Raw genomic sequence first — 23,636 nt, 5'->3', positions numbered from 1 at the left:
ACAGAAAGGAATCCTTGAGCCCCCCCCCACACACACAGATTTGTGTAGCACCACCCCTCCCCACCCCCTTCTTTCCCATTGCAGAAGCACCAACCTGATGAGAATCTTCCCTGGCCCCCTGCAGCCCGGCAGTCCCCCCACCCTTGAACAGCTGAGCTGCTGCCAAGTTAAAGAAAAATGACCTCATTAAAGGGCTAAAAATTTAATGCTGAAGTTTTGCACCATTTTGGAGGTGGTGCTAAGCCCTGCCCCCTCCACATGTTGGCTGGGGGTGGAGCTTTCACGCAGAGGCTCTGCCTACAGCCACTGCACTGTTTCCACTTTAAGTTGGAACCAAGGGGGGTTTCTTTGGTCTGGCTTAAAAGGGTGATCCCCAGGAGCCTCACAAGTCATGCTTGGGAAAAGCACATCTTTGTATAGAAGCACTCAAAAAAAAAAAGCGGGGATATGCTGCATTCCACCCAAAAAAACAACCCCGTATGGAAGCAGGACCAGGTTTGGAAAAGGTCAGAGTAAAACAGGGAAGCAGATGATTTATTTATTTTTAATTTATTTTAATAACTTACTGTATGTCCATCTTCATCCTGAGTATCTCAGGACCCAAAGCAGGGGGAAGTAAGTGATGTCATGTGTATGCTTACCCCCCCCCCAAACCCCCCACTTCCATATGGAAGCCAGCAAAGAGGAGTAGAAAGGAGGGCTTTTTAAGTGTAAGAATGTTGAAAGGTACAACAATTTTAAGCTTTTTGTTTTTATATGAATGATAACAGTGGGATGGAAAAGGAGAGAATTGTTGCAGCCGAGGGGGTCACAAGAGGGCGTGGCAGCCAGTTCTTCACACTGCATACAAAATGGACTGTTTCAGAATAGAATGGCCATAAATGGCAAAAACAAAAAAATACACAGATTATTGAATTAGGTTATTTCCACCCTAATTCCTTATCCTAAAAATATCTTCAGGGAGCACAGCAGCATTAATGTTAGGATTTCCCAAATGAGTAATAATTGCCCAGCTCTTTCAGTGTTCAAACGCACTTCACGTAAATTATAACAGTTGTCCTAAGAGCAGCCCTGTGAAGTAGGCCAGAGTTGTGCCCGGAGTCTGAGAGAATGTGGCTTGCCTAAGCCTCCTAGAGAACGTGGCTAAAATGAGGTTTGAACTAGGGTCTTCTCGTATCACACCCTCTCTTAGTCATAGTGCTACGCCAGATGGGTAGGGTAGTTTTCTTCCTCATGTAGCCCTGCAGTGGTTCTGCCTAGGTTTTTATCAGGATGTGATCTCAGTGTCACCAAAGTGGCCTCACGTCAGGCTCTCGTCTAGTTTTATTCTGTTTTGCCAGTTCGTGATCGTTATCCAACCTGAGAAATTCTGCTCCAGTTGACCGATGCCCACAATGGCCGGGTTCACAAATCGAGAACTTTGCACTGAGAGTGCTTTCTTCTCATTTGACTTAGTGCTGCTCCGATGCTGATACCTCTCTCTGGCGCGAAAGTTCCTTCCGGCGTGGATAAGTACGCAGTTTTTAAAGGGATTGCTTCTGACAAGCCTGCCGAAGGCCCTGCTTCACTTGGAGGTAAAAGCAACTGTCTGTTTTTTCTTCTCCTCAGAATCCACATTCTAAACCAGGGGTCCCCAACCTGTTTGAGCCTGTGGGCCCTTTAGGATTGTGACACAGCATGGGGGCCGCAGCCACAAAATGACTGACACAAAAAAGCTGCCACAGGTGGAGCCAGCCTGTTTCATGCTGTAGCCATTGGGCACTTGAGATTTATTTATAGTCCTGAGCGTTATTAGGCTGAAGAAGAGCTAAAAGCACAAAACGGCTTTTCTGTCCTGAACATGTGTCATCCCTTCGTTTCATCTTTGGTTCATTTTGACTAATGCCTTGGTGAACAACATCGGAATACTGCATTAGGCATGCCTTCTAAGAGATAAAACCTATCCAGCCATGGAAGGGAACTGCTGCTTCACGTAGAACTCTATTTGAACTTGGTCTGAATACTCTACAAGTTTTGAATTTATAGCAGCAACCTCTGAACTTTCTTATCCTGAGTCTGCTTCTTGAGATAGCTGCCTCACTGTGCCTCGTGGTAGGACTCTGTAGGAGGAAAATTAGGGAAATCTTAAATTAAGTTTGGGGGGGGGGTTGTCTTCCAGACAATGAGACACCTATACCATACCATGCCTAGTTTGCTAATACCTTTTAACATTGGCTAACAGCCACTGCAAAAACATCTAGACTACAAGATAATAGTAGTATGGTCTGTTGAACCCATGTTTTTTTCTGATTGCATCCTAACTCAACCTTATTGTAACTAAATTTCTGCCTTAAATTTCATGCACAGTAGATTACGGAGATAAATATAGCGCTTTTCGAGAGCTGGAGCAGCCATCTGAGAGTAAACCCCTAGGTAAGCAGACCATATTTTGCATCCCTTTTTAGTAATGTTTTTCAGACTGTTTTAGTGCTTTCTACAGACTGGCAAAATCCCTCTGACACAGGTGCTGGGGCAGAAATATGTTCTGTTTAGGATTTTTTTAAATAGCTGATGCTCCCCTGTTCAGAGTTTCAGAATGGTGCATGGCACTTGTGAAGAAAGGCACCGTGCAGGTATGTTAAATAAAGGAATAGGAAGCTCTGGCAGTTTTGAAGGGAGATGGGGGCTAAGAATGGGCAAGGGGAGATACGGCTGGTCAGCCACTACAGGAAGTCTGAAATTCATTAATAATTGAAGATAACAAGCCCTATCTTTGGCCTCAAGCCTCTAGTCCTAGTTTCACATGTAGGAGGTTTTAGTTTCTACTGTAGTGGTTCCCTGGCACCCTTCCTGGAAGAGAAAATGGCACAGGGAAAGATGCAAGCCTTCCTTCTCTTGTGCCACAGTCCCAATAATGAAGTCTGGATAACAGTCAAGAGCTGTAAAAACTGGCATTGTCTCCTTAGATCCTGAATCGTGTCCACCCACATTGCCCAGAAACTTGAAATTTGGCACACACGTAGTGCAAGAACATCTGTTGCCTAGGAAAGTCTGAAGATGGAACATTCTTCCTGCCCCCAGTCCCGCCCTTTTCCCTTTATAGTATGGTTGGGTTGAGACATCCCAAGAAACCAAGGTTTCCTGCTCCCTGAATGAGCTGAAGTGGAGTGGGGATCCTCTGGCTTGCAAGCATACCCCTCCCCACATGCATGGCCTGCTAATTAGAGCTTTCCATTTTTACCTCTCTGACTCGGCACACTGTTTGGAGTACCAGTGTGAAGGCAAAGAGCAAGCTTTCATTCAGCAGTGCAGGCATGAGAGACAAATGTGGCTTACTGCACAGAAAACCTTTAATTGGCTGGCGGCGGGGGGAGAGAACATGTGAATCTGAGGATTCTTCCCAACGCATACACACACACCTTATTCACATAATGACAAGCCTATGTTCGTCATTGCATCTCATTTATGCCACTGTCTGAAGGGCAGAGAAAACCACTGGCTGCATTTCTGGAAGAATCAGCTGAGCAACTTGTGTGGGCTGGAAGATCTCTCTCCCCCCCTCCCCCCAGGCATTCCAGGGAAAAATTATTAAGAGCAGCCTTCAGACTGACTAGGGCAAAGACATAGCGGTAATGGGGAGGAAATGAGGATAACATATTGTCGAAGGCTTTCATGGTCAGAGTTCATTGGTTCTTGTAGGTTATCCGGGCTGTGTAACCGTGGTCTTGGTATTTTCTTTCCTGATGTTTCGCCAGCAGCTGTGGCAGGCATCTTCAGAGGAGTAACACTGAAGGACAGTGTCTCTCAGTGTCAAGTGTGTAGGAAGAGTAATATATATATTACTCCTCTGAAGATGCCTGCCACAGCTGCTGGCGAAACGTCAGGAAAGAAAATACCAAGACCAAGGTTACACAGCCCAGATAACCTACAAGAACCAAATGAGGATAACATTTAGCACTTTCAGTGTTCCAAAAGCTTCTCTCTTGATATCTTGTAACTCCTACAATAGCTCTGTAAGGGAAAGCAAACTACAGTATTCCCATATTGTGGCCGAGTAGAGATGGCTCACAGAAGGCCATGCAGTGCATTTGTAACGGAAGCAAAAGTTGAAGCAGCTTGTTCTGCTAGTTGTGGTGCCCTACTGCCCCATCCCTGACAAAAACAGCAGCAGGCATTTAAAATGAAATTGGGGAAAGATACCGGGCAGGTAATGCTTAACTCACCCAGGAAAGCAGAACACAAAAGCTCCCTCTGTTTCCATTGACTACCAAAAAGAGAAATTGGTTTTTGAATGGCCCGTCTTGTCATTTTTAACCCTTCACCAGCTTGCATTTCAAATGGAAAAGCGTGCAGTCCATCAGTAAGTTGTTTGCTGTGCTGTGCCTTGGTTTTGGTGAACGTCAGTTTCACAGACTGCTTTAAGGGATAATCTGATCCACAGAACTAGGAGTTGTGTTCGATATGCCATCAATAGTCTTGCTACATCTTAAATCCTACTGAAACATTGACTCGCTGTTTTTGTTTACTTTCCATAGAGTATGTGAAACTGACTTGATTTTGGTGGTGGTCATGTTAAAGAAGTGTGCTTGTGGAGATAGAGGGAGTCACTGTTGTACATTTCTGTGGCTCAGTGGTAGAGCATCTGCTTGGCATGCAGAAGGTCCCAGGTTCAATCCCCGGCATCTCCAGTTAAAGGGACTAGGCAAGTAGGTGATATGAAAGACCTCAGCCTGAGACCCTGGAGAGTCTTCTGGTCTGAGTAGACAACACTGACCAAGGGTCTGATTCAGTATAAGGCAGCTTTATGTATTCATGTGTTCATTGAACTGTGGCTTCGTGGTAGAACATACACTTCCATGCAGAGGGTCCAAGGTTTGTCTCCAGTTAAAGATACTCAAGTAAGAAGGCCTTCTGTTTGCTTCAGACCCTGGAGAGCTGCTGCCAGTCTGTAAATAATAAGGTGAGATTGACCCATGGCCTGGGTATAAAGCAGTTTTATATATTAATTTACACACTTTATTTTTAAGAGGTCAGGAGAGAGTTAAAGGTCTCATGCAGTAGATGACAGGAAAGACCTTTCCCTGCCCTTGATCCCAGACAACCACTGCCAGTCCGAGTAGACCACACTGAGCTGGATTGGCCAGCGGTCTTTTGAATCCATGCACTTTTTAAAGAATGAAAGTGCACATTTTTAACTGCAGCTTCTTTCTAAATACATCAAGCTGGTGAATGGGTTAATCACAATGTTAACGGGTATTTTCACCTGATTAATTTTAACAGATAATTGAATGGGGAGGGTAGTGTGATTTATACACTATGACAGAAAGCAATTCTGGCCATGCTTGCTGTTTTGTAACTGTAGGCCATAGTATTGTTTGAAAAATGGTAACAGTGAATTGCAGAATAAAAAGTCAATTTGACATGAAAATGGAGAAAGCAACAAGTGTCTGCTTGCTGGTTAACACATAGCGCTCAGATCAGGTGCTCACCTGTGCAAGGAACAGCTATTGACTGGAGACAACTCCGTATTGGTTTTTTAAGCAGCAACAGCAATTAAGGACACTTTATAGGTCACCCCTTTCTCTTGGCCAGGTAGCTGGAAACAAACCTTTTAAATGAGAAGCATTGACATATGCTACACATCCAGTCATAAGGTCCCTGCACAACATTATATTTCTGGGACAGGCTGAATGTCCAGGCATAGTCTTCTCCTTGCAGGTATTTGGGGGTTGGTACCCACAATCTCTTGAGCAGAAAGTATTAGCAGAGGCGATACATTCAGGTCATGGGAAAAAAGGCTTTGTACAACTTTTGTCGGGCAGGCCAGTGGATCTGCTCACAGCCTGCTGGCACTTTCCAAACCTGCTGCTGTAATGGCTGTGTCTGCTTGACGTGTATTTACATTTTTATCACACCCTTCCGTGGAGAAACGCCGGTCAGCACATTCCCCTCGCTTCATCCTCGTAAAAGCTCTGTTGAGGGTAGATTAGGCTGAGAGGGACTGACTGCTAGGAATCTGACTGGATCACCTTGAGTAAAAGTGGGAATTTACACCCATCCAGGTCTCCTTGACCCAAGTCCAGCACAGCACCACACTGGTTCTCCCATGTAGCATGTATTTGATATTTTATAGTTGGAATAATTGGATTGGATCCAGTGGAGGGTTTGCACGCATGGGAAGAGGTGGGCACAGTTTTCTCTGATTCCCCTCTGCTGTTCTTCATGGGGTTCCTCCATCCCTTTGAAGCATCATTTCAAGGGTCATTTAGGGCTACATGTCGAAGGGGCGAGCAATTAAGTCATATTCCACTGGCAGAATTCCCTTCTGTCAGCAAAATTTTTGAGGGGTCCAAGACATTATTGTTGTTGTACAGTCTCACTACGCCAAGCCATAATCTTCTGCATCACTCCAAGTCTTCTGGTCATCCATCTGCCTGTCTCACTTTTTATTCCCAAACTCCCTCCAAGGAGCTCACAGCCGATGGATGTGGCTCTCTCCTTCTCCATTTAATCCTCACAACCATCCTGCGAGGTAGGTTAGGCTGAGAAGCCGTTGCTGGTCCAAGGTCACTTAGGGAGCAGGTCATGAGCAGGACTACTCAAGCATCTGCCCCATTTTATTCAGTCACCCTCTGACTGGTGGGACTGCAGAAGGCGTTACCCAAATGCTTTCATTCATATCCAGGGAGCCAGAAGGACTAGCCACTTGGTCTTTTTATATATATATAAATTACCACTTTGATTCATAGGAATCTGAATTCTTTGCCCAGCAGCAGATTAAGCAGCTTTTCTGTGTTCCTGAGAAATTGCAGCATACATACAATTCTGAATAAATCAGCCTGAAGAGTTTTTGCCACATTTTTTGTCACTTTGGACGCTGTGCCAAGTCCAGCACAATAGTTGAACGCTCCTTAAGTCTACTTAACTCTATGCTGGATTGTGTCCCCCAAAAGTACTGTTACTTTTAGAGGTGGCTTGTATTCTACACTGTTAGGTTTAAAACAAATCAGCAACATACCTCTGTGGTAACCTAAATTCTGCTTCTGACCTATTCTGTATAATTTTAGGTACCAGAAGCAGCAAGCTAGGAGTGCTCCAGGCATTGAAGCCCCACTTTTCTTTGTTTTTAGGTTTCCCTGGACATTACCCTACATTTTGCTACCATAAAATAGAAGCTTGCTTTAAAAAGAGAGAGAGAGAAAGAGAAGGGGGATGGAATAGAGGTGGGAAGCACAGGAGGAGCGAGTTCAGATCTGCCTCAGGGAGAGAGCAGGGAGAGCGCAGGTCTGGTTCAGGAAAAAGAGCAGACCGAGGGAAGGATACCTCTGCCTAGTAGTGTGGTAGAGTGGTTTAACCCTACCTCTGGGAGAGGACCCAATTGTTAGGCCCATCTCTGGTAATGAGCAGACCTTGTACCATTTAATCTGACTCTTGACAAAAGGCAGGATGGTGTGGGTGGAATCCTGTATGTGAGAGGATCCAACCAGTGGCTAGTCAGTAAAAGTCTGTCTGTGCCTGAAAACATGAAAGAAAATTCAAACTACTCTCAGAAGCCATAACTGGCTTAAATGTATGTGCCTCAGCCAGGTTTTTCCTTTGCCTACCTGGAGACCTGTGCTACTGATCTGTTCCTTGAAACCAACTTGTAAATAAATAAATCTTCTTAGTTGTTTATGTACTAATCCTGCCTCTGTGATCTTCTTATTCTACTTGTGCACCACAAAACTTAGCTCAAATCAGTGAACCCATTCCTATACACTTGCTACCCTAAGAACATCTAGTAACTGAGGGGAAGGTTTATCGTTTAAAACTCCCCAAAATCACAGGAGGCTGTGTGGTCCCCCTCAGTAGGTTAGAAAAGGCCTGTCACAGACACCAAACCAAATTAATACACATACTTAAGATCCGTTTTTTGGTATTTCTGTGAATCAGTGTATTTGTTCCTTGGATGAGTGCTGTCATTAAAAAAACCCTCCTGACACATCTCTTTTTCTGTCCTTCAGGAGACAGCTCTGCAGAATTCAAATCCGCTGGGGCAGATGACGGCTTCACAGATTTCAAAACAGCTGACAGCATCTCACCGCTAGACCCGCCTACAAAAGATAAATTGTTCCCCGCACCTTTCTCTTCTCTACCTGCACAATCAAAGCAGCAACCACAAGCAAAACCTTCTTTCAATCTGGCTGACCTGAGTCTGTTTTCCTCAGCCTCTGCTGGTGAGAACAGGTCTCCTGCGTTTCCAGTCTCTTACAATTCATTGAAACCGGCGCCTTTCCCTGCACCACTGCCCCCAACGGCCACTGCTGCCACCACTTTGCCAATGCCCAGCAATAGTTCGATCTTAGCTGATGACTTTGCTGACTTCAACCTTTTTGGGGGGCTATCAAATTGTCCCCCAGCCCACACTCAGGATGAATTTGCAGATTTCATGGCTTTCAACAACAGCAGCTGCACAGAGCAGAAGCTGGGTGAAAAATCCAGCGCTTTCAAACCAGACGCCAGCCCCACTCCTCTGACTGCAAAGAGTGGGCAGAGCCCTCCCTCCTCGATTGCTCCCACAAAATATGACATCTTCAGACAGCTTTCTCTCGATGGCCCTGGATTAGGCTTTGAAGAAGCAAAAGACCACACCCCTTCATCTGCGAAGAGTGAAGACGACTTTGCCGACTTCCATTCCAACAAGTTTTCCTCCAATTCTGACAAATCCCTGGTTGACAAACTGGCGGCTTTCAAGCATGCCAAAGAGGACTCTGCCTCAGTCAAGTCCCTGGACCTCCCGTCCATCGGGGGCAGCAGTGTGGGCAAGGAAGACTCTGAAGATGCACTCTCTGTCCAGTTTGACATGAAACTGGCAGACGTGGGAGGAGACCTTAAGCATGTCATGTCTGATAGTTCTTTGGATTTACCAACCGTTAGTGGCCAGCATCCGCCAGCAGCAGGTGAGGAACTAGTTAGATTGCTCTGGTAACGAAAGCAATAGATGCATCCCAAAGTGTTATTCCTTGAGCTGAATTTCAGTGTTACGTGCCGGTCCTCCAGTGGGAGAAGGCTTCTGAACCGGTGTTCTTGGCTAGCTGCTAACCCCTTAACCAAGCAGTGTTACACCTGACTTTTTCATTGTCTTATGTAGTTTTTGGATCGGATTGTTTGGACTCTGGACCCTGCACTACTTGGTATTACTGATGGCCTTTGAGCAGCTCCACTTTGTAGGGGAGGTATTCTGCCAGTGCTTTTGGTGCCCCTAAGAGTGTGGGACATTAACTGCTACTAAGGCTATCTTTTCCCTCTAGGGTTTAGCCAGACTATCTTGCAAGTTGGCTTTGGCCGGCTTCTGATGTGCTGAGGGTTGTTCCTCTTTCCAGAGAAAGGCTGTGTGGTCTGTTCTTGGAAAGCTCATCCCTTTTGGAATATCTGTGAAATTGCAGTGGCTGATAACAGTCTCTGGACATCCAAGTGCCCGTGCAGATGTAGTTCTCACTCAGTGTCTCAGCTGTGAGATTGGATTTGCGCGTTCTCTCCTTGGGAGTAGATTCCGTCCTCCTGCCTTAGCCCACGGTCAAGAGATACTTCAGCTCTGGTGTTAACAGCAGACTTAGGATTTCAGTTTAACTAGGATAAGAAATCCACATGGAAACGGCACTAAATCTTGGCTCCACTGAAATGTGAGCTAACTTTAACTGCAGTCAATGTCAGCCTTGAGGTAACTGCTTAACCCTGGAGGGGGTTGTGTGTGTGGTTGACGCCAGTTCTGAGTGTTTGCCGGAACCAGTGTTACGCTGTGTTACACAGTGTCCTGTATCCCTTTCTGAAATTCTGCCTCGTATGCTGTCTTTGCACTGCAATAATCTTGAGTAGTTATGGCTTCCGCATGATAATTGCACAGATTGTCAGCTGTGGATGACTCCTGAGCGCTTTGCTGTGTCTTCTGAAAAGAAACCAATTGAGTCCAGCTCTGGAAGCACAGCCCCAAATTGCGGTTAGTGCAAAGAATAGGGAGATAGATCTCTCCAGCCAACAGCTGCTATTTTTGTTCAGAAAAGTGCACACTTGTATGCAGATGTGTGTTTTGTAGGACAGAATGTTTGCACCCAGGTGTACATTTTCATCCCAGTATGCAGTTCACAGGAAAGGTCCCCAATATTGTTCATTAACATCAGAATATACACCAGTGCAGCCTTTTTCCTGTTACAGAACATGCCAATTTGAGTGCATAAATTATAGACTTGGTTGTCTGGATATGTAGCATCCAAATTAATCTTATAGAATATTCACACAAGTCACTAGTGGCAGGGAAGTCCCTTTCCCTTAGTAGGATCCCTGAATAAGAGCCACATGTGGATGGGCAGTTCCTTGGTCCTTCCTTTCCAGCCGTGGAATCTGTTTGATTGTCCTTGTCCTCATGGTTTCTGGCATGGGATCTTTCCCATGCAGATGCTCCCATGCTAGCCCACAGAAGGATTGTCTAGCGAATGGAACATGTTTGGGTTGTGCCATTCTGAGGTGACACCTGGGCTGGGGAGTGCATTAGAACTTAGTAGGTGTTTATGTACTAGCAAGTTTTTTTCTGACTTGAAATGAAAACAAGGAAATCCTGTTTTATGTTATTGGGATTCTTCTCTTTTTAATTTCCTGTGTGGAATTAATGGCATCAAAGCATACAAACCAGATCTCCTGTCTGGTTGCAACTTAAACTTAACAAGTGTCCTGTTTTTGTTTGCGTTTCCCCCCCCCCCATTTGTACATAGAGAGGAGAAAGCATTAAATCAAATGTTTTGTGGCCTTTTAAAAATATATAGAGAAACTACAGTATTCTTTTAAAAAAGTATTGGGCAGCTTTGGTGTTTGTGGCAGGGAGCTGTTGCTGCACAACCTCTCTGATTTCTGTATTAGCTGTTTTTTCCACCATATCTTGGGTGGAAAAAGCAAAGTGCAGTATTGTAATTTTCCATTATATTTTGAAGTGGGAACAGGAGAAAAAAAGTTCAATTTATGGCTTTAGATGTGGAGAATTACTCTAACAGGGTGCAAAATATCAGGAATAATTCTTCTTGGTGAAGAATTACATTTTTTCTATGCTAAAATGCTTTGGTATGAAGTTCTAAGACCTGATGGGCTGTCCAGTTTTCTGATAACTGCAGTGCGTGTTCTTGAAAGTTTTTACTTCTGACTTCTGGAGTCTTTTTTGTTTTCAAAGCACTTTTTTCCTACTATTTTTCTACTCTTTCTTGGCAGTAGCTTTGATCTTTCTGTAACTTGTTTCCAAGAGATGAGTTTGGCGTATGTCCGTTGCAATTCACTGGTTGCCAATTGCCATTTTGTGCATCAAGAGATGCACTCTGGGCCCTAAAGGCTGCTTAAATTCATCATGTGTTTAATGTTAAATATTTTGATCTCTGAAGTATAATTGTTGCTGGGTTCCCCCCAAAAAAATGTGAATCAAAATCCTCACCTACTCTCTAATGTGCCAAGTCTAAAGTATTCCTCAAAGTGCTTGTTCAGCTATTAACGCTTCCTGTTTATTAACCACAGTTATGGGATCAGTGTGCTAATGGGATTCTTTGCAGAGCAGTTTCCCTTTCTTCTCTTGGCCCCTTACCTCCTACATGTGAACTCTTACCTCTTACAGCTGCACCAAAATCAGGGCCTGCCAGGGTTCACTCCTAACCAAGATTTTTAACCAGTTTCAAGCCCTATTTTGAAAAGCAGGTCAAGAGCCAAGCCATAGTTGGCATTAGCCATGTGGGAGCATCCCCCACCCCAGGGCTCAGCAGGGGCTTGGAGAATGCAGCCCCAATCCTGGATGAGTCAGCCCTCTCAGAGGAAGGTGTACTTATCTCCCACTGGCCAGCCCAAACTGCCAAATGTGGGTGTTTTCTCACCTCTGTGTCCTCTGCATCTCTCTGCCTACTTTCTCATCTTGCAAGGATGTTAACTGGAGTCTTTGGACTCCATTCCTGCTGCTTTGTAGCAGCATGATGTGGAAGGGGCAGCAATCTGAAGCTTCTTGGCTTCTCTTTTCAATGGCCAGGCCAAGTGTTTGATTCCCCTTCAGCTCCCTGACTGCCCCACTTCTGCGATATGCCCTTTTTGTGCCTCTACCCAAGGGTCCTGGGTGATGCTCTAATGTCTCTTCTGGTCAGTAGGGCAGTGGCTCTGATGGTTTTGCTGAGGTGTTAGAGGGCATTGCACAACACCACGGTTAATTTTGGTGAAGCCATATTGATGAACCAGAGTTTTCTCCTGACTAGGGGCTGAAAACAGTTACCAATCTTGGTTGGCAGCACAGGTTACCAATCTTGGTTGACAGTGAGCCCTGGGATTCAGTTCACCATGGTTAACTTTGGTAGAGCCATACTGATGAACCATGGTTAATTCAAACCAGAGTTTTCTCCTGACTAGGGTCTGAAACTAGTTACCAGTCGTGGTTGGCAGCACAGGTTACCAATCTTGGTTGACAGTGAGCCCTGGGATTCAGTTCACCATGGTTAACTTTGGTGCAGCCATACTGATGAATCATGGTTAAGGGGAGTAGGGAAGGAAAGTGAAGTCTTGCTAAAAGTAGAGGGAGTGTATAAACCTGCTGCTGATACCCCATCCCAAATGTTGTTAAGGGATAGGATGTGTTAAATCTGTTGTGGCCCAAACGATTCCTTCCCCCCCTTGTCTGAACTCTTATTTGTTAAATCAACTTTTTAATGCCGTGGAATTTGTATGTATATAATTGTTTGAAACATTTCTAGCTCTGAATCAGTGTTCAAGAGTGTGTCTAACCTTTTTGAGGTTCATCTGCTTTAAGAAGGTATTCCCCCCCCCCCTTCACATGTAAACTGAAATGTTAGAACGGGACAGTATCCCTTTTTCTATTCCTTGTTTTAGGAGAAATGGCTGATCTGCCCTTGGAATTTCTTTTATGTTATCTTTGGAGGGGCTTCATAAGTGATGTTCTTAAGTCAAGAATCTGAGTGTTTGGGACTGACTTTTCTGTATCTGAATCTTCCAGTTAATGGTGCAGCAACTAAAAAAGAGCTTTTATTTATTGCCAATGGGAGTACATAGGAGGAGGTGAGTTACAGGGCTAAGAAGGTATGGATATTTGGCCAGAGGGGAGAAGGAGGCTAAAATTGGCTGCTACTTAATCAAATTGCCTTAACAGTCCAGAGCAGGATGGGGAATAGGGGAGAGACTTCTTTTCCGAGCCTTCTTGAGGGGATACTGTCTCTTTAAACTTTGCGACATAATTAGCCAATACTAATCCTGTGGTTTTGATGGCTTGGCTTGGTTTTCCTTTAACCTGTGACACAAACTTTTAACCCTTCAAGCACTTGCTGCCATGTTTTCAACCAGGCTGCTGCTTTTCTGCCAAATTTTAACCCTTTTGTTCGTGCTTCTCTCAGCTGATTCATTTGGGTCCTGGGGTGTTTCCTCCCTTTCTTTTCCCTTCTGATTTTTCTCAGTTGACCCAAACATTGCGGCAGGAGTGCACCCTCCCTTACAAGAACTGTCAAAAGGTTACCTGGTCTGCTGAACTTGCAAGTGTGTAGAACTTTCCTTTTTCATTGACGTTACTGGAAAAATTCTTTGTAAAACTGGAATCAAAAATCAGGGTGGGGATTTTTCCCTTTTGCCTGTCTTATTCCCCCCTCCCCCATATCTTATTTCAACTCGACATTTCCTGTGTGAATGTGCCTTTTTAAATCTGCTTTGATATCTCTCTTCTGCAAAGACTGACTTGCATGCTTTGAGTCTGAAGACTCCCTTTGAGCTCCTGTATATCATCTTCTTTTGTGATCTGTAAGTCCTGCTGTGCTGTTAATAAATATTTATCTTGGCATATTTTGAAAGCATGTGTGATTTTTCTTTTCTTTTTTCTTTTTTGAGTCCAGAAATAAGTCTGGTGATGATGGAAAAGTTTAAAGCAATAGTATCCCTTTTCCCATGAAAAGTCTCTCTCTTCTGAAGTTATTGTGTTAGGGCTGCGGTGAGCCAGAAGCAGGGCGCCAGGAGGGCAGTCTGAGAACCCAGGCTGTGCTCAGGCTAAAGAGCCAGCTCAAAGTGGGAGTTTTAAGGATCAGGTGCAATCTTTCTGACTCTTAACCCTGTAAGTGCTGTAGAGGTGCTATTTGTAGAAACTGGTACCTCTGTGTGGAACAAAATTCAAGTCCAGTAACCTTGAAGACCTGTACAAATTTCCAGGGTATATATAAGCTTTCATGAGTCAAAGCTCACTTTGTCAGCTACATATGGACCTGAGCATCTCACAAATGGTGTTGCGGCTTCTGCGAGTTTGTTGTGGGGTTGCAAACCCAGTAGTAGCCCTTGACCTCCTTGAGGCATTTGTGTTCAGGGTCTGAAGCAGACCAGCAGGGCGTTCTTTCATTTGAAGCTGGCTGACCCGTTTGGCCTTGAGTGGCCGAAACAGGCATTAGCTGGCAGTGACATTCTGCCATTTCACATGGACGTCTTTCCTCAGCCTTACTGCCTGAGGTCCTCTTGAACAGAGATGCCTGGGATTGAACACAAGACTCTCTGTGCTCTAAGGTTGGACCTTAGGCATTACTGACTCTGTATTTTGTGTGTCTCTCACAGTGATAGATCTGTGTATCTAGTACATGGATACTGTTTGGATATCCATTTGGTGGACAAAGTATCCTAGTTATGCAGGAGCAAAGAATTTTGTGGGACCTTAAAGTATTAAGGCTTTATTGGATATACACTTTCTTGAGCCATGGTCACCTCATCAGGTGCATGAAATATCGATGACACGCGCACACACTCAAACAGAAGAGAGGAGGTAGAAAAGTGGTGTTACAAAATGAGACCCAAAATTGAGAATCCAGGAAACAGATGTCACATTATTCTGCAAAACACCACTGAAATCCTGGCCCAGACAAATGTCTCCTCTCCCCTAAATCCAGACCTGAAGAGGCAGCGGGACTCCAGTATCCCAATATTTTGTCACATGTTCAATTTGACTCTCTGTGTCCTGCATTGCTGCCCAGCTTTCTGTCTGTTGAGGTATAAAGATGTCCCATTTTCAGACTTTACTAGTAATCAGAGCTATGTTGCGGTTGCATTTTCACTTCCTGGGTTGTTCGGCAGCCCCCCCCCCCATTCCTAGGGGAAAGTTATGCACAGTACAATGTACTATATATGTGCCAAAATGCAGCTTTCTGGGGGCTGAGAAATGCTTTAACTATTTGGGGGTTTCCTCCCTCAATTGTTTTCAAAGGTTGCCCCCTATAGCTGCAGCATGCAGGAACGCCGGGGCACCCTGTAAGCCCCTCTTGCTGCCTGTCGGCTGTTGAGCAGCGAGGGGGAAACAGGCTCGTGGCTCCTGGCAGCAGAGCATGCGCGCAGGAGCCGATCGGGCTTTTGTCAGGGGGACTCTGGGGCAGGGAGGGCATGGAGTGTGGGGCCAGGTCGTGTGGGGCCGGCGGGGGTGTGTGTGTGTGGGGGGAAGGCTTTTCTCTCTCCCTCTGTCTGTCTCCCTCCGTCCTTTTCTTTCTCCCCCTCTTTCCATTTCTTTCTCCCTCTCTCCCTTTCCCTCTTTCTCTGTTTTCCTTCCTCCCTCCCTTGCCGATCGACCGTGGGCTGCGCCTCCCTGGCGCCTCGTTTGCTCAGGCCCACCGCTGGCTGCCCTCCCGCCTGGGAGGGGTGGAGGATCGGGGGAACCCTCCAGGCCTTCTCTGCGTGGCCTCCCCTGGGGTTGCCATCCTCCAGGTGGTGGCCGGAGACCTGGCAACCCTAGCCTCTCCCCTGCCCCACCGGGAGATCTACACCTGATATGGCCCCCAAATGATGTTATAAATGTGCAAATGGCCCTTGGGAGGAAAAAGGTTCCCCACCCCTGCCATAGAGACATAGAGAGAGTGCTAATTGCAGATTTGGTGGTGAAGGAAGTGCGTTCAAGTCACAGCTGACTTATAGTGACCCTGTAGGGTTTTGAAGGGAAAAGACGTTCAGAAGTGCTTTGCCCATTGCCTGCTTCTGCATGGGAACCCTTGACTTCCTTGGTGGTCTGTCTTCCAAGCACTAACCAGGGCCAACCCTGCTTAGCTTCTGAGATCTGATGAGATCGCCTGATGAGATCGGGCTCTCCTGAGGCCATCCAGGTCAGGGGCAGTTGCAGATCAGGAGGGTGTTAAATAATTGAACAGGCATGGGGGGGAAGATGAACACCCCCCTTTTCCCCAGCAACTTTTCTTCAGTCTTGAATGCCTGCCTAGGACTGCTGAAAAGCACAGAAGAGCATGTATTCATACCTTTCATGTAACATCTGCTTTGGTCTTTGGACTACATGTGTACAAAGTTATAAGACCTTTAACTCGTTTTCAACAGTTTCTGTTCTGTGAGTGAGAGCCCCACGCATAACTGTCTGATGTTCTCCACCTCTAAAATCCAGAAGCTGCCGAACTGAACACACTCACATAATCTCTCACTATCAAAAGGTCTCTTTGCATAATTTTATCCCTGTTTTGTGACTTGCAGGAAGGGGAGTAGAAATATTCAGGACTCTGAAGCTGTACCCTCAGTCCGGATATTTCAGTAGGCATTGTTTTCGAGCTCCTCACACAGTCAATAGCTCTAGAAACTTGGGGTGGGGAGTGCATTACTGTAAATCATATCATACATCCCTGTGTGTACTGCCATTTTCCCTATTTTGAAACAGCTACATTGGCTGCCAGTCTGTTTCTGAGTTCAATTCAGGGTGCTGGTTCTGACCCTTAAAGCCCTTCGCGAGCTGGGACCCACATATTTAAAGGCCCATCTCCTTCCATATGTCCGTTTGCTGACTACGGCCATCGAGCAGCCATCTTTCAGCTCTCCCACCACTGAGAGTGGCCCTTCTGGCATCAACCAGAGCCAGGGCCTCTTCCATCGTGGCTCCAGCTCTGCGGAAGGGGCTCCCTGAAGAGGTGAGAGGGGCCCCCTCCTTGGAAATCTTCAGGAGGCCCTGCCAGGCCTGCCTGTTTGCCAGGGGGGTTGACTGGCAGGCATCGTTTAAGGGGGTGGAGTGATTTGGGGTTTTGTCATTTTATTCTGGTTTTAAGTGGATATTTGTTTTTAACTATTATTGTACTGTGAGAAAAGGTGGGGTAAAAATGTTATAATAAGTCAAAATAAACAATCCGCATGGCCAAAAAAGAACATGGGTTATATTCTACAGCACCACCTGAGAAGCTTCTTTCTGGGCCAGACTTAGGGTTTTTTGGTCCCATTGTTTTATTTAGAGCAGGATATTTTTAACCTGCTTTTCAATGAAATATTCCTGAGACAGGGAACAACAGTGTGTCGTAATCAAAGAAATAATAAAAAACGGATAAAATATCGTTTCAGAGGGTAGCTGTGTTGGTCTGCAGCAGAACAGCTAGATTCAAGGGTCCAGGAGCACCTTGGAGAACAGCAAGACTTGGGGGGCTGTGAGCTTTCAAGAGTCAAAGTTCCCTTTGTCAAATACAGGATCTGCATCTGTCGAAGGGAGCACTGACTCCAATCTAACTGATAAAATACAATACAGTAAAACCAGTGTGGTCATTGTGGCTCTAACTGATGCCAACAACCCAAAATTAATCTCAATAAAAAGATTCTCAAGATTCGCTTTCAGCTCATCCAGTGGCTTTCTTGGGAGAGGTGGTTCCGTAGTCTGAGGCTGGAGAAGAAAAAACACTCTGGCATCACCATTTTATTTTTATTTTTAAAATTAGTCCTGCTTTTTCTCTAAGGAGCTGAGGGGTGGCGTACCGAGTCCCTACCTCCCATATTATCATTACAACAAACCTATGAGGTAGGCTAGGCTGAGAGAGAGAAGGGAAACTGACATTCCAGCACTCTGCCTGGCAGATTAGGGATTTGAACCCAGGTTTCTTCAGCTCTTGTTCAACATCCTGACTTCTTCCAGTGAGATGTTGTTATGTGTATTGTGTGTGTCATCAGCAAGGCTTAAAAGCAAGAGGAGATGGCAAATACAGTGGGAGGAGGAAATGTTTCTCAAAAAAATTCCAGATCAGAAGTTCCCTTGACAGCAATTGTATTCCGCTGCAATTCAGCTCGTTAAACCTGAGTCCTGACCGCAGTAGTGAGGCACAGTTTAATAATCCGTGGTGGGCAGAGTTGTACTCTGCAATATTGTAGTCTACTGAAATGAAGAGTGTCAGATTTTTAGGCCTGGCCTTTCAGCTGTATTTCTCCCCCTGTCAAAATTCTTCTATGTTTGCCAGACGAGCATCATTCATTTTATTACCCATCAAACGCACCAGAACTTTTACCTTTCCCTTGTGGTTTGCCATGCGGCTGAGAGGAAGTAGTTCCTGGGACCCGGCTGAGTGTTGGTCTCCAAGAACTTTTCATGTCCCCTACAGTCATATTATTAGTACGAAGAATGATTGTAATGGCATTTAATTGTGATCAGTGTGTCAGGACCAGGGACACTCAAATCCCCGTTCTTCTGTGAAGTTCCCTAGTTGACTGGTTCTTGTAGGTTATCCGGGCTGTGTAACCGTGGTCTTGGAATTTTCTTTCCTGACGTTTCGCCAGCAACTGTGGCAGGCATCTTCAGAGTAGTAACACTGAAGGACAGTGTCTCTCAGTGTCAAGGGTGTAGGAAGAGTAATATATAGTCAGAAAGGGGTTGGGTTTGAGCTGAGTATTGTCCTGCAAAAGTATTGTCCTGTAAGTATCAAGATAATGTGCTAATGAGGGTATGGTATGTTAATATGGAACCATTGTATCCTGAAGTGATCTGTTAATGTGTGTAATCCAAAACTAATCTGTATGGCTATTGTTGAATGTTGTCTTTGTCTGGAGGTGTTTCCTGCCCTGAAACACCTCCAGACAAAGACAACATTCAACAATAGCCATACAGATTAGTTTTGGATTACACACATTAACAGATCACTTCAGGATACAATGGTTCCATATTAACATACCATACCCTCATTAGCACATTATCTTGATACTTACAGGACAATACTTTTGCAGGACAATACTCAGCTCAAACCCAACCCCTTTCTGACTATATATTACTCTTTCTACACCCTTGACACTGAGAGACACTGTCCTTCAGTGTTACTACTCTGAAGATGCCTGCCACAGTTGCTGGCGAAACGTCAGGAAAGAAAATTCCAAGACCACGGTTACACAGCCCGGATAACCTACAAGAACCAATGAACTCTGACCGTGAAAGCCTTCGACAATATCCCTAGTTGACGTTGGGCTGTGTTTTTTCCCCTCTCTCTCTTTCTCCACCTAACCCCTCTTCAAAGGGTTGCTGTAAAGGTAAAATGAGGAGGGGGAAATGATGACTGCCCATAACTCCTGAGATAAAGTATGAGTTCAAACAGAAGGTAATTATGGTTGGTTGAGGGGGGGATGTTGGCTCTGTTGATCTAAACAGGGAAGAAAAGTACAGCAACCCCTTAAAATATAGGGGAAGGGAGTAAGCCACATTGGGTTCTGATCGGAGAGAAAGGCAGGGTATAAATGAGGCAAATAAATACATTTAAAGACCAACAACCTTTTATTATTATTTACTCTTTAAGGTGTTGCTGGACTCCTGTTTTGCTGTGCTGCTACAGACTAACAAGGCTGCTCGTCTGAAATTATCTAAATGGGAAAAGGCCTGGTTGTCAGAACCATTGGCTCGGTGCTGGGGCATAGAGCATACCTAGAGGCACCATACATGTTTTGTGGGTGCCTTCGGCAATAGCTAAAGCCAGCACAGCCTGGTGGGTTTTAGTGTCAGCAGCAAAATAATAATCAGGAAAGAATGGTGGGAAGGAGTTGTGTTTAATTCCCTCCCCCCGTGGGAATCCTTCCATGTGGGGGGGGGGGGGAGTGACAGTTTGTGAAGAGAAGCGACTTCCCTGAAACCATCCCAAGCTTTATGGCTGGGCGGAGACTTGAACCCAGGTCTTCCAGGCATTGGTCAGATGTGTTCTTGTTTCCATCACAGCGGCTCGTCAGCTGCAGCCCTTGCCAGATTTGCTCTGAAAGACTTCAACAAGACTCCTTGAGAAACATTTTTCCAGTGTAGCTTCTAAGGGTCGCACGACACAGTTATGATTTGTAACGGGATGTATGTTTGGGTTAGAATAATAGAATAGAATCATAGAGTTGGCTATTTAGTCCAGGGCTATTTAGTCCAACCCCCTGCACAATGCAGGAAATTCACAACTACCTCCCCCCCCACCCCAGTGACCCCTACTCCAGGCCCAGAAGATGGCCAAGATGCCCTCCCTCTCATATTCTGCCTAAGGTCACAGAATCAGCATTGCTGACAGATGACCATGTAGCCTCTGCTTAAAACCCTCCAGGAAAGGAGAGCTTACCACCTACCAAGGAAGCCTGTTCCACTGAGGAACCGCTCTGTTAGAAAATTCTTCATAATGTCTAGACCGAAAACTCTTGATTTCATTTGAACACGTTGGTTCTGGTCTGGCCTTCTGGGGCAACAGAAAACAACTCGGCCCCCTCCTCTATATGACAGCCCTTCAAGTACTTGAACATGGTTATCATATCCCCTCTCAGTCTTCTCCTCTTCAGGCTGAACATACCCAGCTCCTTCAACCATTTCTCATAGGACTTGGTCTCCAGACTCCTCACCATCTTTGTTGCCCTCCTCTGGACACGTTCCAGCTTGTCTACATCTTTCTTAAATTGCGGTGCCTAAAACTGAACACAGTACTCTGGTGAGGTTTAACCAGAGCAGAGTCTGGAGACCAAGTCCTATGAGGAAAGGTTGAAGAAGCTGGGTATGTTTAGCCTGAAGAGGAAAAGACTGAGAGGGGTTGTGATAACCATCTTCAAGTACTTGAAGGGCTGTCATATAGGATGGTGCCGAGTTGTTTTCTGTTGACCCAGAAGGTCGGACCAGAACCAACGGGTTGAAATTAAATCAAAAGAGTTTCCATCTAGACATTAGGAAGAATTTTCTAACAGTCAGAATGGTTCCTCAGTGGAATAGGCTTCCTCGGGAGGTGGTAAGCTCTCCTTCCCTGGAGGTTTTTAAGCAGAGGCTAGATGGCCATCTGTCAGCAATGCTGATTCTATGACCTTTAGCAGATGATGAGAGGGAGGGCATCTTGGCCATCTTCTGGGCATGGAGTAGGGGAAACTGGGGGTGTGGAGAGGGGAGGTAATTGTGAATTTCCTGCATTGTGTAGGAGGTTGGACTAGATGACCCTGGCTGTCCCTTCCAACTCTATGATTCTATGATTCTATTTCAGACGGCTGGTGCAGAGTCGCGTGTTTGGAATGCACCCTTGTGTTTTATCACCCTACCAGCACAGCAAGAAAAAAGTCGGGGTTGAACCTTTCTCCTGGCTGTATTGATTTCCTGTGTGCGTGGAATGCTTTTTCCTCAGAAGAGCATTCATTCTGTGTTGGCATCCACCACCTGCAGTCTGAGATGGTGCCGTCCATTCTGGCTCGACTTTCTTGCATGTGTGAACCGGGCCTCAGTTAAGGGCATGGCAAGGAGAGGGTGTGAGAGGGAGGACGTGCCTGCCCATTGCAAGTACGTGCCTCAGCTCCAGGCCCACCAGGGGTCCACGTACGGCATCTTGTTTGTGCTTGAAATACCCAACCGTAAGGAAGATCTGCTGTGACCTGGATAGCCCAGGCTAGCCTGATCTCGTCAGATCTCAGAAGCTAAGTAGGGTTGGCCCTGGTCAGTATTTGGATGGGAGACCACCAAGGAAATCCAGGGTTGCTATGCAGAGGCAGGCAATGGCAAACCATCTCTAATTGTCTCTTGCCTTGAAAACCTCACCATAAGTCAGCTGCAACTTGAAAGCAAAAAAAAAAAGATCAGATCACACCTTTGAAATCCCACATAAAATCTGGCTCCTCCAGCACTGAATCGTTGGCATATACATGTTGTTGCAAACATGGTCCTGCAGTGAGCCCACAGTCAGGAAAGGTACTTGCAGTGGGTTAGACAGTTGACTGTGATCCCAGTTCCCCCACTAAGCATAGCCAATAAATTCTTCATAAACAGACGTGAGCAGCAGCTGAGATTTTAATTCGAATCGACAGCTGTTAATGCCTGGAAAGCAAATGCCAAGCATGCAGAAGGGCGGCTGCCGAGCCCTGATGCTTTTACCATTTAAAAAAAAAAAAAATGTCCCTCGGCTATTGTTTTGCATCTGAATTTAAACATTACAAAAAAGAGAGAAATGAGAAAACAATATAGCCTATCAGAACTCCAGTTTCTGCACTCTTCTCACCACCACTTGGTGGTCTTCACAAGAAGCAAACTCTTTTGCACCGGCATAAGCCACATAACAACCAGGTGAGTATCAATGATTTTGTTATATGTTTGATGTGTATGGGGGGCGGGATTTCTGCAGGGCCTTCTTGGGTGAAAGCACCACATGCATGCATAGTCCATAGTCATCACTCTTTGGCCTCAGTCAGAAACTCTGAGAGAAGCTGACCTTTTCATAAAATAGGAGCACCGGGCACCTGTCAGTCATCTCCGTCCCACTGCACTCGTTGTCTCCGACAGCGGGAAGCAGCTTTCCATCTTTCCGGGTAGGAGAATTCCAGCTGGTTTTCCTTTTATCTCTGAAAATGAACAGCTAGAGATTGTCTTTAAAAAAATTAAAGGTAAAAATTCAGGGAAGGGGCCTGAAACAGGACTGGAGGCAGCTTGTGTATTTGTCATTTAGGCCCAAACCCTTAAACGAGCATCCACTTTTCATCTAAACAATTCAACGGGCTGTCATTGCATAGACATTTCTAAGGAGCTGCTATCCATGGCTGGTTGCAGTTTTAAGCAGTCGGCTGCTTTGGAGTGAGTTGCTGTCATCTCATGGATGATCAGCTTGGCAACGCATTTGCCGCAGTCAGCCAGACTCCAGGGTGAACAAGAGGAAGACCAAGAAGAAGAGTTGGTTTTTATATGCTGACTTTCTCTACCACTTAAGGAAGATTCAAACTGGATTACAATCACCTTCCCTTCCCCTCCCCACAACAAACACCCTGTGAGGTAGGTGGGGCTGAGACAGCCCTAAGAGAGCTGTGACTAGTCCAAGGTCACCCAGCTGGCTTCATGTGCAGGAGTGGGAAAACCAACCCAGTTCACCAGATTAGCCTTCGCCGCTCATGTGGAAGAGTGGGCGGTTCTCCAGATTAGAGTCCACCATTCCAAACCACCGCTCTTAACCACTACACCACGCTGGCTCTCTTAACCAGCATGACCCCAATTATGTCTATGCTGTAATTCTGTAGAAGCACAGGGAAACCCCCTACACACACACACACACACACACACACACAAAACCCATATGGGGTGCAGAGTTCAACCTCCCGGGAACATCACCTTTTTTTAAAATTAGATGCAAGCATGTAGTCATCATGGCAGTAAAGATACACCTGAAGCCCTGAAAGTATGTAGGGTAGATTCCTGCTGAAATCTCAGAAGCCAGAGAGGAGGCTTGAATAATGTTTTGCAGGGCTCCTGCCATATCTTAGATAATCCAGAAGAATTTATGTAAAGCAGCCAAAGTTCAGAATAAGTGATGCAAAAGGTGGAGCAAATAACTTACGCAGGCTGCAGAATCCTGCTTTTCAGTATAGATTACACACAGCTCTGATAAGGGCGTAGAATACGGTTTGCTCTGCCTGCTTGTCTCCTTAGTGCTATGCTATGCTGA

General features: G+C 45.6%; 1 protein-coding gene across 1 annotated transcript in view; it reads left to right on the top strand.

Moving 5' to 3' along the window:
- SYNRG (synergin gamma) overlaps positions 1 to 23,636 on the top strand; it is an 84,988-nt gene that overhangs the window by 26,652 nt on the left and 34,700 nt on the right. Inside the window, exons 12-14 of the mRNA XM_056865279.1 lie at positions 1,456 to 1,574; positions 2,350 to 2,412; positions 7,983 to 8,918. Coding sequence (XP_056721257.1) covers positions 1,456 to 1,574; positions 2,350 to 2,412; positions 7,983 to 8,918 — 1,118 coding nt within the window. The remainder of the gene's footprint in view (positions 1 to 1,455; positions 1,575 to 2,349; positions 2,413 to 7,982; positions 8,919 to 23,636) is intronic.

Source organism: Euleptes europaea, chromosome 19 (assembly GCF_029931775.1).
Source record: "Euleptes europaea isolate rEulEur1 chromosome 19, rEulEur1.hap1, whole genome shotgun sequence".
NCBI classification, from domain to species: domain Eukaryota; kingdom Metazoa; phylum Chordata; class Lepidosauria; order Squamata; family Sphaerodactylidae; genus Euleptes; species Euleptes europaea.
Note: the sequence above shows the minus strand (reverse complement) of the source record. Positions and strands in the feature narration are given on the sequence as shown.